At 32.1% G+C, this 14,676-nt stretch overlaps 2 protein-coding genes and 1 long non-coding RNA gene across 5 annotated transcripts; 1 reads left to right on the top strand and 2 right to left on the bottom strand.

The window, feature by feature from the left end:
* Nucleotides 1-3,066: 3,066 nt before the first annotated feature.
* LOC110649005 (transcription factor MYB64-like) lies at nucleotides 3,067-6,941 on the top strand. The gene is made up of 3 exons (XM_021803400.2): nucleotides 3,067-3,512; nucleotides 3,643-3,769; nucleotides 6,033-6,941. Exons 1-3 carry the CDS (start codon nucleotides 3,067-3,069, stop codon nucleotides 6,939-6,941), a joined length of 1,482 nt encoding a protein of 493 aa, XP_021659092.2.
* A 543-nt stretch (nucleotides 6,942-7,484) lies between these two features.
* On the bottom strand, nucleotides 7,485-10,145 carry LOC131183366 (uncharacterized). 3 transcript variants are annotated; one of them, XR_009151479.1, is made up of 4 exons: nucleotides 9,450-10,145; nucleotides 8,793-9,067; nucleotides 7,882-8,621; nucleotides 7,485-7,781 (listed from the first exon to the last, which is right to left on the bottom strand). It is a non-coding gene; the product is annotated as an uncharacterized LOC131183366 (long non-coding RNA). The 3 variants fall into 3 exon arrangements; XR_009151480.1 differs by having other exon boundaries at nucleotides 7,882-9,067; nucleotides 9,450-9,677; nucleotides 9,802-10,145; XR_009151478.1 differs by having other exon boundaries at nucleotides 7,882-9,067.
* A 707-nt stretch (nucleotides 10,146-10,852) lies between these two features.
* Nucleotides 10,853-12,457, bottom strand: LOC110649011 (uncharacterized). The gene has a single exon (XM_021803408.2). The coding sequence runs from the start codon at nucleotides 12,330-12,332 to the stop codon at nucleotides 11,199-11,201; it is 1,134 nt and encodes a 377-aa protein (XP_021659100.2). The 5' UTR covers nucleotides 12,333-12,457; the 3' UTR covers nucleotides 10,853-11,198.
* Between the last annotated feature and the right edge of the window lie 2,219 nt (nucleotides 12,458-14,676).

Genomic DNA, 14,676 nt, shown 5'->3' with positions numbered 1-14,676 from the left:
TATAAAAATCTTATTTTTTAACCATCAAATCAATAATTTAAAAAAAAATTAAATATCTTTAAAAAAAATTATTTTTTTAAATAAAAAATTATGAAAATTTTTACTTTAAAAAAAATATTATATTTAAAATCCTCACTATTCTACTCCACCTCCTCCAAACAAAATTGATCGTTAGTTATTACACACTATGCGATCTCCATTTTATTTTAAATTTTCTGTTTATTTATTTAAATACAAATTGATTTATTTATATAAAATATATATTTTATTTTTTAATACTATCTATTATTTTAACATTTATTCCATAATAACAAAATATAAAATATAATAATAATAAAACTGAACGGAAATTAAGATTTTTTTAAAAAAAAAAAAAAAAGCTTCAACTCGCTGCATTAACATTCCAAATAAGAATTATAAATATAAGAAGAAGATTAACTATATCAATATTGTCTTCTTATGAGAGATTATAATTAATTACTCGGTATTCGTATAACCAGCCAGCTAAAGTAAGAAAAAGAGTAGCATACAAAAGGGAAGTCGTCATCATATATTTAATGTCCATAAAAAATGGCTTTATACATATACATATAACGTGCATCGATCTTCATCTGCAAGCTTTTGGTAGAGATATGCCATGTGCATATGCAAATGTTTGGAAATGATGGAAAGATAGTAATTGGATTTAGCTATTTGGGGAGAGGTAAAGGACCCCATAACATGCCCACATCAAGTGTTAAATAAGAGTGATAGACATTAATCAAACAGATGAGGTTCAATGCAATTAATATGGGGTGATAGGTTGCTGGGATTGAATTAGGCCAAACCATAAACTGACACTCTTTCACGTGAAGACATGGTGATAGACATAGTCTACTCCCATGTCCCTCTTCATTTACCCACTTCCCATGTCTTCTTCTTCATTCCCTCTTCTCTCACTGATAACAGACACACACAATTAACCAAACAATGTTTTTGTTATCTTGCATCAATATTAATAAAATAATTTCAATTATATACATATAACATCCATATGTTTTTGTCATTTAAAGTGATGGCACAGTGGATTTTTTCTAATAATTTTCAATTACATAGCATTATTATTATATATATATATATATTACTGATTGAAATGCGAGTCGAGTTTTATGTGTTTTCAATAGTTATTTTATTTTTATTTTGTTTTACTATCTATAATTAATAAGATGGATATCATTTCTATTACTTAAAAATAATTATTGATAAATTAATACACACTACAACAAATGTTAAATATTAAAATTAGTAATAAAAATTTTACAATAATGTTAATTTTGGTACCAATAACCTAACATATAACAGTAAAGGAACAATTGTTATTATTATTCAAAATTTTTTACAGTAATAATTGTTATTGTCAATAATTTCTCTTACAATCATAATTTTATTGTAAAATACTTATAACCACAAATTTATAATAATAATAATAATATGTAATAATTCATATATTGTTGCCATAAATTTAAGATAATAATTTTTATACATTTAGCAGTAAAAATCACTACTGTTTAATCTAACCTTTCTTATAGTGATATACTTTAATTTTAATAAAAATAAGAATATATATATAAAACAAGAGAAATGTTGGCCCCGCCGCATGTAGGTGGAAGCTTTCCTTCTTGTGTAGGTGTAATGAGTGCATGTTGTAAAAGTATTTACCTTTCTTATTTTTCTTAAATTGACTATTAATAATTTTTTTATAAAAATATCAATAAAAATTTTGAATTAATATTTTAATTTAATGAAAATAAATTTTGAATCCTTAACTTGTCAAATTATATGAAATGGACGCCATACATATTACTAATTAAGCTACCCTGATTACACAACTTAATTAGGTTAATCTATAAACTAATTGTTTTATTTTATTTTTACTAAGAAGTAATTATGCAATTCCTTTTTTTTTTCCATATAATTATAATAAAAATTTGACAACTTGCCCTGTCATTGTTTTCATCAATGACAGATAAAACTCGGATATTTTTTAGCACTACAACTCCAAGCTAAGAATTCAGTGGTGGATATAAATTAATAACAAATAAAATAACATCAAGTGAAGTAGAAAAATTAATTCATATATGGAACAAAATATTTGGATATATTCAATATATATATATAGGAAGTATTTTCCCTTATTTAAAAATTAATTATTCTTTCATATGTCATATTTAATTGTAATTTAACTTTAACAAGCACATATATATATATAAACATCTCATTAATCTTGTTGTTATGTGTAATTTATAAATAATTGTGTTTTGCATATCACATTTGCAAAGTTATGTTGTTGGTCCCTCTGGAAGGCCTTTTAGCTCATGTTTAAAGGTTTTTCTTGTATTGAGTCACAAAACAGATGAGATCTGTGGGCTGGTGCCTGGGCCTTGGCCAATATTTTCTTGCTTACCCATTTTAGGCCACTTGTTCCTATTCCCAAGATGTTTTTTTTTTTTTTTTTTGACAAAAGCTATATGTCAGCTATTAAATCCAGTGCTTTAAGTTCTCCAAAACTTAATCATCCTAATTAATTATCATTTAATTCTCAAAACCCACATTTTCTTACAAATATTATGGCATACGAATATGGGCTAAATCGTCTTTTTCTTTTTAATCCATTCTAGGAAGTGCCCAAAGCATTCTTCTTAGGTCTTAGAGATAAACTTTCCATTTTCTCTATTAATTTGGAACTTACTATTCAGAAAATGATTAACTATTAATTAATTTCGTATAAGTTGTATAACGAACCCGCTAATCTCTCCGCCTCTCTTTTCTACTTCTTCCTTTGTCTGAGAGGAGAAGCTCAGGAGTCACACCCGTCTCTTACTCTCAACCGTCAGATTAATCACATCATCTATTGCTGTTAAGCCAGGTGGCTTATTACAAGGCTTACTATAAGCTTTCATGTCTAGCTTCTATTGTTGGGTTTTCTTACAAGAACAAGTGAAAAAAGAACCTTAAAACTATCCCATAAATCAAGCTCATTTCAACGCACAGAATTCCTCTTTCTCTCATTGCTCTCAAGCTCCTTCCATGGAAAGAGGAAGAGGAGGAGGCGGTGGTGTTGTTGGTTTTGGCATTGAAAATTTATCAAACAACCCTTCCATATATCGACCAACTCCACCATTAACAGCGGTGGACAGGTTCTTATGGGGTCGAAGCTATTTCTCACAGCAACAGACTCAAAATAATGTTAAGAGCAATGAAACACATGTTTCAACAAATGGGTTTTATGATTTTAATTCATCCACTGGTGCAATTGCTGGTGTTCCATGGCCATGTTTTCAAGAGATAAACTTCGTTGATACGCTTTTCGTTGATGAAGATAGTCTCAATTGGACATGCAAGAGAAACCCTAATGCTGGTTTGGAAGAAGAAGTGAAGGTTTCAGCAAGGATTTCTAAAGGGCAAGGAAAGAAAGCCAAGACAGGCTCTTGTCCAACTTTGATCAAGGGTCAGTGGACAGAAGGAGAAGACAGGTGATATATTTGCAAAAGATATTTATCTTCTCCTTTTAACCTATTTTTTGAGTTTTCTGTTTCTTTCTCAAACTGCTTTCTTGGTTTAAGTTGGCATTGAAACATGTTACCATCTTTCGTTGTCATGAAGGAAACTAATTATGCTGGTGAAGCAATATGGAGTCAGAAAATGGGCTCAAATAGCTAAGAAGTTGGATGCTAGGGCTGGAAAGCAGTGTCGCGAGAGGTGGCACAATCATTTAAGGCCTGATATCAAGGTTTCTTCATCCCCTTTCATTTTCTTTTGGGTTTTCTATTTTGCTCTTGTCGTTCGTTCATGTTGTGTGATTTCTATAATTAAGTTAGGTATATGTTGACTATTAATTTCCATGGATTTCTTCTATTAGATATCTGTATGATGAACATCCAAGAACAAAGAATCTTGGCTTAAATTCTCGGGTTGTTTGATATTAATTTCAAGTAGTTTTTTGAGATAAAATTATACATACATATATATATATATATATATATATATATATATATATATATATATATATATATATATATATGCTCGTGTTGATAATATTTTTTTCTCTTTTAATTTGATTGTCAAGAACAAAAATATCCCTTTTGTTCATCCATTAGATTTCTTTTTATATTCTTCTTTTGTATGGATGGTAATTCTTCATTTAGAAAAAAAAGAACATTAGGGTTTTTAGTTTTACATTACATGCAAATAGGTTAATTGCTCATATGTGTATAAAAAAATAATAATTATCTGGTTACTAACCGTTGAAACACTTGTTACTTACATTACTTCCATCCTATGGACTTTTTTTATTGTTTTTTTTTTGGGAATATATTTTTAAGCTCGTTGAAATGCAAAAAATAAATATGCTATATGCAAACTCTAGCAGGATTTTTACTGTATAGGTGTACTGTACAACGTGAAGGGGGTGAGTTCAGTTGACGTGTGTGAATCGGTGTCAAAACGCTATTCAAAATAGCGTGCTGGTTTAGACGCCAATCAAAATGGCTTGCAAAGCCTTCTGCACCAGATTCCCTGTCACTCCTGCGCTCGGTCATATCGAACGGAGCTGGGGACGCTGATGAAAATAGCATTCATGGTGGGATGCTATTCAAAATGGCGTCCATCCAGAGCACAGTGGACGCTATTTTTAATGGCGTCCCGAGCATCCCTCCACACCTTAATTCATTTCCACCGGCTCTCATTTACAGCTCTCTCTCAACTCCCATTTACAGCTCTCTCTCAATTCCCATTTACAGCTCTCAACTCCCATTTTTTCCCGTGTCTCATCCCTCTCATCTCTCTTGTCTCATCTCTCTCAGCTCTGTTGGTGGTGGACGTAGTGGAGTAGCTTCCAGTGGACTAGCAAAGAAGGGAGAATGGCACTTGTGTAGTAAATAAGGCAGAATAGTGTGGCTTGAAAAGGGTTTTAGTGGAAAGTTTGCAAAATTAATTATTGTTAAAAAAAGGTTTGTATTGTGAAGATTTTTTTGTATATTATTATAATTCAAATTATAATACTAACCCTAAATCAATTACAATATCTAAATTATATATTATTATAATTTATAATTTAATTACTTTTAATACTTAAATATATTAATTGCTATCAAGAAAATAAACTATCCATAATCAAAACAAGAATAAAAATTACTATTACATGCAAATTAATTTAAAGGATAATCAATTTTGTTTACCATTTTTTCTTGTCTCTTGTAACTTAAATTTCATATATTTTAAACAAAAAATTTTTATTTAATTTCTTATTTTTTTTTACATTATATTACGTAAATATTAATGCAACAAATTTTATTTAATTTCTTATTTTTATGTATATTACTTATTATTTTGTGAAAATATAATTTCACTATTTTATTTTTTTTACATGTACAAATTAATATATATTTTTAAATAATTATAATATAAATTTTCATTAGCAAATATGATTAAAATTTTATACTTAGATATTTTTAATCTATAAAAGTAATATAATTTTAAAAATACAAAATTAATATATTTTAAAAAATAAAACAAAAAATACATCATTATTTTTAATTATAAACAAAAACATAATAATATTAAATTGTGTAAAAGCACGCCATTCATAATGGCCCTTTGCATTGAACGCTATTATTATTATTAGCGTTTTGGTATTTATACATTATTTTAATTAGCGTCTTTGATTCAATTGATGAAATTTCATCCCCCTTCCTGTAATTTAGTTCATTCACATCTTTTTCGTAAATTTATTATTTCATTCATACCTATACGGAAAAATTCCCAACTATAGCTGTGTTACATTTCTTCTTCGTTGAGTGTCTTTTTTTCATGTGATTTCATAATCTTTTTCTTGCAAAGCATCATCGTTGACATAAAAGGTGACGACTTTACTCGGACTCCATAAATAAGTTTCGTTCGCCTTTTCAATAACAACCCTTCTTTCTCAATGTTTGTTATCTTTTCCCTTCTTAATTTATATGCAATTTTTCTTCTTGATGGTTTTTGTTTTGTAGAAAGAGAGCTGGAGTGAAGAAGAGGAGAGGATTTTGGTTGAAGCTCATTCCAAGGTCGGGAACCGATGGGCAGAGATCGCAAAACTAATTCCTGGAAGAACTGAGAATTCTATAAAGAATCATTGGAATGCCACAAAAAGAAGGCAAAACTCAAGGAAAAGGAACAAGCAAACAAAGAATCAAATTGGAAAACCTCAGTCTTCAATACTTCAAGACTACATTAGAAGCAAGAACCTCAAAGATCCTTTTATTACTAATGCTACTATAATTACCCCTTCCCATAGCACAACTACAACCACCAATACGCCCTCAAGCTCCACCACATCAGAAGATCCATCAAGCCAATTCAACTACTTTCTCCCTGAATTATCTGAATCTACTGTGGATGACTCTCCACCATTATTTTCTCAAACATACGATGATGAGCTTCTCTTTTTGCAAAATTTCTTCACTAACAATTCTACGGAGCCATTCGTAGAAAAAGTTCCAATCAAGAATCCAGTGGAAATGGAAACCAGCTACAATGTCGATCTTCACCTAAAGGATTCATCGGTCTTGGACTCTCTTGGTTTATATCAAAACAATGGTGAGCAGGTCACTGATACAAGTGATCAATGTGGCTTCTTTGCTTCAACATTGACGTCTCCAAAGACGCGCTCAAATGGTGTCCAAGCAGAAGAGAGACCTACTGGCCACCTCTATTCAGATTTTTATCTCTTTCATTTACTGAATGAAGCAAGCACTTGCTCGTCTTCCATTGGCTATGGATATGACAATATCATGAACACGGAGTTGGTGATGAATCAAACTTTTTCAAATGGGAAAAAAGAGATGGATTTGATAGAGATGGTTTCTTCTTCTCAATTCTCTCAGACCGTAGCTTGTTATGCAACCTCTTATGTGGTTTAACAAATATCCCGTTTATTCCAGGATATATTAGGTTAAAAATTTAGGGGTTTTATTGGTTCTAGTTCAACTAGTGGGCGTTAATGAGTAAAAGCTTAGGCTAGGTATGTGAGATACATGCAATAGAAACTGTTAAGAATGATAAGAGAAGTTTGTTGTGGTTGTGGGTTGGTAATTAGTGATGATAATGAGAAGCGGTTCTTGATTTTATGGTTGTATTATAATGGTATGTGGACAAGTGGTGCCTGTTTTTTGTTCTATCGTTGCTCTACGCAGTCATTTTCATCACTCTTCTTTCTGTTTGCGTTTCGTTTTTTCTTTCATTTTTCCAAACTTGCAAAATTCTTTTTGACTCTAATTTTTGTTGGTCATGGACATTTATGGAAGGAGCTTTCAATGCAGGAGGTAGTGCTGCCATATCAAGAAACCTTATTCCACCATATTTAAATGGAAACTATTTGATTTGAAGATTGAGATACATGTAACTAGCTACCTGAGGAATCGCATGTTTAAACAGGTGTTTTTGTGGATAGGAGACTGTACAAATATAAAAATGGAATTTTGATTGCCTTTTAGCAAACGCAATTACTAGAATATATTTTGAATTAGTTTCAGATATTTCCATTCATCAAACAGCAGAATCAAGAAGATGGCAAAAGGTAGAAACAAGAATTTATTAAGCAACACCATTGAAATTTCATTAAGAGATCCGCTTCTTGTTGATTGCTTTGCTTTGTCCAACACTGGCTGCAGGGTAAGCTGTGAAAGGGTAAGTTGCATATTAGTCGGAATTTATAGCAGTAGAATGAGTAATGCACCAGGAACAGAGTCCCATACTCCAAGCTGAAAATTACAGATATCAAAAGCCATGGCAGGTTCAACTAAAGAGGCATTATGTTTACAAACCGAGTAACTTGCTGTTAGAAAGCAACTCATGATTTACCATGCATAAACCATTGCATTGAATGAAAGATCTGTAATACCGCCACTAATAGCAGAGATAATCTGCAAACCAGAAAAACACGCAGCTCAATAAACTAAAAAATGGAAGTTCATAAACTGAAAAAAGGAAACAGGAATTTGGAAAACTATTTTGGAATTGAAACTCAATTCCAATTGTAGCATCTAGGTGCTCAACTTCTGATATAGCCTAGCGTGGCTTGTTATCTTTATCATATGGCAAAATTATGTGCTGAAGATACAATCATGAGAAGCAATTGAAGTTTAAGTGATTTCTAGCAGTGGTATATAACTTTGCATCTTTCTGAACATTACTTCATGTCTGTCTTTTGTTCTGAAATTGATAATTATTCTGCTCTGCACAAATATTAATCATCACCAGCTTAGTAAGTACAAATGACACAAGTGAAGTGATGTTTTATAGCATCAAAAACATGGCAGCCCACACTTTCTGATTCTGACGTGTCCGGAAAATATATAGCTTCCCAATTGCTGTCAAAATATTTATCATATCCTTCAGAATTGTCAGCATTGCAATATTTATGTATTTCAAACTGAAAAGAAAAGTGCACAAAGTTGCATTCCCTTTCACCAATATTCATTCACAATTAGAATAAACTCTTCTCTATAATTCTTACCTATACATGCCGGATACAAGCATGCCAACAAAGATTGCATTGACAGGGATCCAGACCTTTATTCGTTTCCAATTAAGCTTTTCCACTGAAACAGCTCCATAGAAACGCAAAATGGCAACAACCAGACAGCAGATGAATAATGAAAGAAAATCAACCAAGTGGCAGATGTGATAAACTTTTAACACAAAATAATACTAAACAGTTTTAATACTAAGGTCAATATTGTAAAAGATAAAATATCGATTCTAAAACTCACACTAGGATACTTTTTACTTTTCAGAGCCAACCAGATGGAAAAGGCTGTTTGAGAACCATCATACTTGATATAACATAAGAGATATTCCTGGATTGAAATTGTAAGTTGATAAAACAACTTTGTTCAACAAAATCATGCTGCAAGAAGAAATGCAGTAAGCTGTTCTGGACAAAAGTGGTCCGGATTTTCTTCCTGATCCATGTTCTCCTTTTTCATCCCCATCAAATAGAGCACTGATAGTGGCATTATGTGCTGCTTGATTCCCTCTAAAGAACCTGCAAAAAGGAAATAAACTAATTATGCACAAGTCATTGACAATAAGTAAAGCACATCAAATTGGTCAAAATGCGCAAGGACAAACATATTAAATGGGCATTCTACTTGAAGTCTTTCAATTACTTTTAATGATTATGACATACTAGAATTAAAATACTGAATGGATATTGCCTTAATAAATAAAAGAATTAACAATCAAAATTATGATACAAAGTATTAAAACTGGGATTTTCCCCGCCTATAGTGGAAATTCTTTTGTATATGAAATTTGAAGACGTAAACCCTGAAGAAGAAGAAGAAGAGCAATGATTTCCTAGATCAGAATACCTATGGCTATGGTGAAAGAGTAACCGACATGAAGAAAAGAAGAATTGATTCTACCTGTCGCCTACAGCTCTACGTCCTGCATGTTTTACAAAATTGCCAATTGACCTGTTTTCTTGCGTACCAACTACCAATGCCATTCAGAATCTCGTTTACCGCATAAAATTTTTGTCTGAATACTTGTTTTCAGTTACAGAGGTGGATTCTGATTCTTCGCAAATCACAATCATTGGAAATCAACTTCTAACTTAAAATCAGTCATGCCACATCCCTGCAAATGGGTTTCTATACAAAGAAAATGTGAACAGTACGCAAAACCCAAGAACATCAAAGCGATAAAATTCGCCAAGAAATACAAAAAAATGGAGCAAACCCGTAAAATTTTGATAAACCGGATTGAAGTCCATACCAATAAAAAGTGTAGGGACTGGGCAAGATGGACAGTCTTTGGAACTGTATAAATTTTATGTTCGAAAAAATCAGAGAGGAATTGCCTGCAATATGAAGAGAATTAGACCCGAAAAGCTTAGAAAATGCGCGCAGGATGATGTGAAAATCATGCAAAAGACGTGAAGTTGATAGGATATTTTTTAAAGAATATGCAAGCGAATCAGAAAAAAAAAATGAAGAAACCAAAACCATGATTAAAGAAAAAAGAGAGAGAGAAAGAGAAGAATGAAAATTAGAAGGGAACTGAAATTTGGTAGTGAGCGGAGAGAGTAGAAAGAAAGAGAGAGATTACAGTGGATTGGTTATTGTAGCACTGCCAACATGGAATCAATCACCGTGTCATTCTATAAATGTTTGGAATTCATAATTTTGTAAAAATTTAATTCAATTAATGTTTACAAAAATTCATAAAATTTCAAGTTTATTTAAATAGAAAGAAACATAATTATATGAAAATTATTTAATTTTTTTCCTTAGAAAATATTTATTCTAACAGAGAAAGAGGGAATTGTTTTCGAATTTTACCCGCGATTCAATCCATTAGGTGCTTTTGTTCATTTAGTCAACATTTTATTGGTTTGTTGTTACAACCAGAGGAGGCAAGTCAGTTTCATGGATCGGGTCTTTTTACTAATTGGGGTTTCGTTTGAGGGCTTTCAGGGCCAATACTTCTCCAAGGCTAGCAGGTTATAAAATTGGGCTTTTGATGAGGCCACCAGGAATCAGGTTTTAATGCAATAAATCAAAAATCAAGAATTATTATAAAATTCTCCATTACAAACAACCTTCCAATGCCTGATACCCAAAGAACACATAAATTTTATGATTAATAGATGTAATGAATTTAACTATTAAATAATTAAATTAAATTAAATTTCGTTAGCAAATTTTCTAACAAAAATGCTTAAGGATTTCCTTTACTAAGTCTATCTATATTAAACAAAATCCTTACTGACTCTAAACTCTCTGAGCCCACATGGACTTGAAGTAATTGAGGACTTAAAAACATATACTAAAAAAACTTGAGAATTCATTAAAATTCACACAACTAAACGTATCATATGTATACTATATTAATCATCCAAATCCTAACCGAGAAGTGATTTACATCACATATATATTCCACTAATTATGAGCCCTTCATCATCATGGTAAAGAAAAAAAAAAGACAACAAAAAAAAAAACAACTAATCATTGTGGACGTTTGGGGTTGTGATTTGTCACCATTTTTTCTTGGTCAGAGACCATGTGAAGCATCAGCAACATGCTTCACTATATCATCACGACGGGCCAACATCAAAAGTTAAATAAGAACTAATAATTAAAAACAACAAGAAACCCCACATTACATGATCATCACACGGTATACACAATCACAAAGCAAGGAAGCACAGCCCTTGGATTAAACACTAGCAACTCTTCCTCGTCCAGCCTGCTATGGATCCCACTGCCACCCCTCCCCACGACAGAATCAAACCCTCCAGTCTCCTTATCCACTTCCTCATCCATTTCACACCCGATCCGACCCGCTACTACCCTGCACACCAGCATCGCCCGTTTCACGTTCATAAACTTGAACTCTTCTTCCACCTCTTCAGGGATCGCCACGTGTGCTCTACAGCTGCTCGATAGTGTAGAAATTCCGTCCATCTTGGGTGAGAAGCCCGATTTTATTATCCCACAAACGCTGCAGTATTGCTGGTTGCAAATGCTGGAATTTCCATTCGCTCCCAAATCACAAATGAATGTCGAACAGTAAAATCTCAAGAGTTCATTACCATCTGCTATGCATCTCTCGTCTCTTCTCTTTACGGTGCTGTTTCTTGCAGCTTTGGCTTTCACAACCTCTCTGTACTCTTCAAATCTCGATAGTATCTTTGGACTGTTATGGATCTTTAAAATCCTATGAATTTCCGGGTTCTTTTCTTTAGAAGTCCAACCTGTTTTGAATATGATATGGACTATATTCTTCCCTGAATCTCCATCGTGAAGCTCTGACACCGCATGTTTGATCGCTTGATGCTGCTCCAGAAGCTGCGCTTTTTGAAAGATTTCACCGCAAGCTGTGCACGGAAATATATCATTTCGCAAAGGAAAGAACTGATCATCGGTTGAGATATCTGATTCTTGGCAAGACCCGGATGGCTTTGTACGTGGAGGAATATCGGATGACTGATCTTCGGGTGGGATCATGGAGACTATAGACTGCTGGGATGATCTTGCTGAGGTGAGAGTTGGGACTGGAGATTGACCCTGTGAGCTGCTGGTTTTGTAGGTCTTTGAGGAGAAGATGCGTTTGAGATAGGTCCAGGACGAAGAGAGAGCTCTGTGAGGCTTTAGGCGAGTTGAAGAAGAAGATGTGGAGGAGACTTTGCGTTTCTTGGTCGGTGGTTGATGATCTTTGGCTGCGAAAATAAAGCAACCAAGGTGGAGAAGGAGGATAAATATAGAGAGGAACTTATTGAACACTGAAGCTATTCCTGCAGCCATTGTTTTTGCGAGCTTGACCTTTGCTTCAGGTCATCAATGAGGCATTGCGAGAGAGAGAGAGAGAGAGAGAGAGAGAGAGAGAGTGATGGAAGAAGAAAGGAACGGAATAGCTAAGGAAAGAAAAAGGATGTGAAGGCAGATGACGTAGGGTGGGGACATGGAAGAATAACGCTAAGAGTAGGTGGAACGCAACTTCATATATATTTTTTTTTTCGGTGTGTGGAGTGTACTATAAGTCTATGATAATTAATCATTTTATTTGATGGTATTTCCTTTTTTCTTTAATAAATTATATTTATCGGGTTTATTGGGATTTATTAAGCTTATTGAGATGAAAAAATCTTGCTTATATGGCACTAATTAAATTAACAGAAAAATAATACATGATTAAAAAAACACGATTTTGCGTTGTCTGAAACTTATAATTTAATATTCAAACTAGTTCAATTTGATTGAGATTTATTAATTTTGAAATTCTGCTCTTAATTAAAAATTTGAGAATATATATATATATATATATATATATATATAATTCTTATTTAGATTTACCTTATTATGAATTTAAAACATAATATAAATAATAAAAAATATATATAAAAAATAAAATGTAAATATTTGCATTTTAAATTATGATGAATAAGTTTATATAAATTTATTGATGTTAGAAAAGCAAAAATAATCATTATATATGACCAATAGCATAGCAATAAGGAAGTCGGTAAAGAATCGCCTTTGACCGAAAGCAACTGCGTGGCTAGATCTTGTATGTTGTCCCTTAACTTTTTTAACTCTGTTATTTCTTTTTCCAGATTGTTGCTTTTCACTGTAAGATTTGTAGGCAATGTAAAGGAAAATAGAATCATATTCATGTCCAAAAATTATACAAAAGGTATCAAATTTCCATTTGATTCGCAATTTTGGCATCTTTTGATTAAGTACGTCTGTAATTTTGTGCTAAATTTAAGGTGCATAGTTCTTGATCCTAAGATAAACAAGACCATGTAGTTTTTTTTTTTTTTAGGGTAATCCACCTAGAATTTCTCACAAGCTGGTGGTCTAGTGATACTTTGCAATGTGTAGCGGGAAACTTTGGTAATTAGCATATAAAGAATTGATCTTGGTTCATGAAATAAATCTTAAAAATGTAAACCTTCACAATTAGCAGCAAGATTGATGGATTTCGCACGTGGGTTTCAGGAGGACATGGAATGTTATTTCAATTAATTTTTCATTATTAATTCATTCCTACATAAAATTAACATTAACGTGGTTGTCCATACCTATCTCCACGCGTGCAAAGTTCATAGTTAAGAGAGATATGTACATATGATTATATATATATATATGTGTATTTTATTCAATGAAGGTTTAATGTATCCATTATTAATGAGTTATATAAGAAGAAGTAGCCTTTTATATTTTTGAATTATATTAGAATAGATAATTAAAGAGATTCGAATTTAAGATTTTTAATTTCTTACCCTTTAAAAATAAAATAAGATCAGGTTATTTGATTTATATTATTATTATTATTATTATTATTATTATTATTATTATTATTTCTTTTGGAATGTGTAAGTTTTTATGATCATGAATTGAATATATTGGAGATCCATCGTCTCATAATTTGTTTATAGCCATATATAATTGGAAAATGTAAAGCCACCTTTCGTCTGGAGAATCCAATGCCAAATTTCAGCCTTTGTTTTGGCTTCTTTGGACAACATGTGACCGCACGCAACACATGATAATTTTTTGTCTAGTAGCTTCTTCCCTACATATATCACTTCCAACTTAAAAGTGAAAAATAATGACCCTCGATCTGATACAGATCCATGTAAAACTTTACTGCGTGGCTGTAGCATTAAATCTCTCTCAACCATTCCATCTGGAGAATGTGAAAACAACGTAAAAAAAGAAGAATTGTAACACTCACTAGTATGGTTTCTCCTGCTCAATGTGCTGTGGACTTTTTAGGGCATTTGCAGATTTATATGGTTTTTGTGTTGTCTTGAGGCAATTCGTTACGATTCTATTCCTTTGGCTTCAAACTGTTTTATTATTACCCACGACTAAAATGTTGAAATATTTAATCCTAAGATTAACTCAATTGATTGATACCTAGTACAACTTATGATGATGTCTTGAACAACCTGAGATCGGTGGATGGAACCAAAACCATTAGATTCAGAACCGTTGAAGACTAGGCCCTACTTCAATGTGACTTTGGATACAGTAATAAATTTTATGTGGGTGGGATAATCAATTTCTGAATTTATTTTACCTTTAAATATATATATATATATATATATATATATATATATATATATATATATTAGTTTGA

Source organism: Hevea brasiliensis, chromosome 9, assembly GCF_030052815.1.
Source record: "Hevea brasiliensis isolate MT/VB/25A 57/8 chromosome 9, ASM3005281v1, whole genome shotgun sequence".
Lineage (NCBI taxonomy): Eukaryota > Viridiplantae > Streptophyta > Magnoliopsida > Malpighiales > Euphorbiaceae > Hevea > Hevea brasiliensis.
Note: the sequence above shows the minus strand (reverse complement) of the source record. Positions and strands in the feature narration are given on the sequence as shown.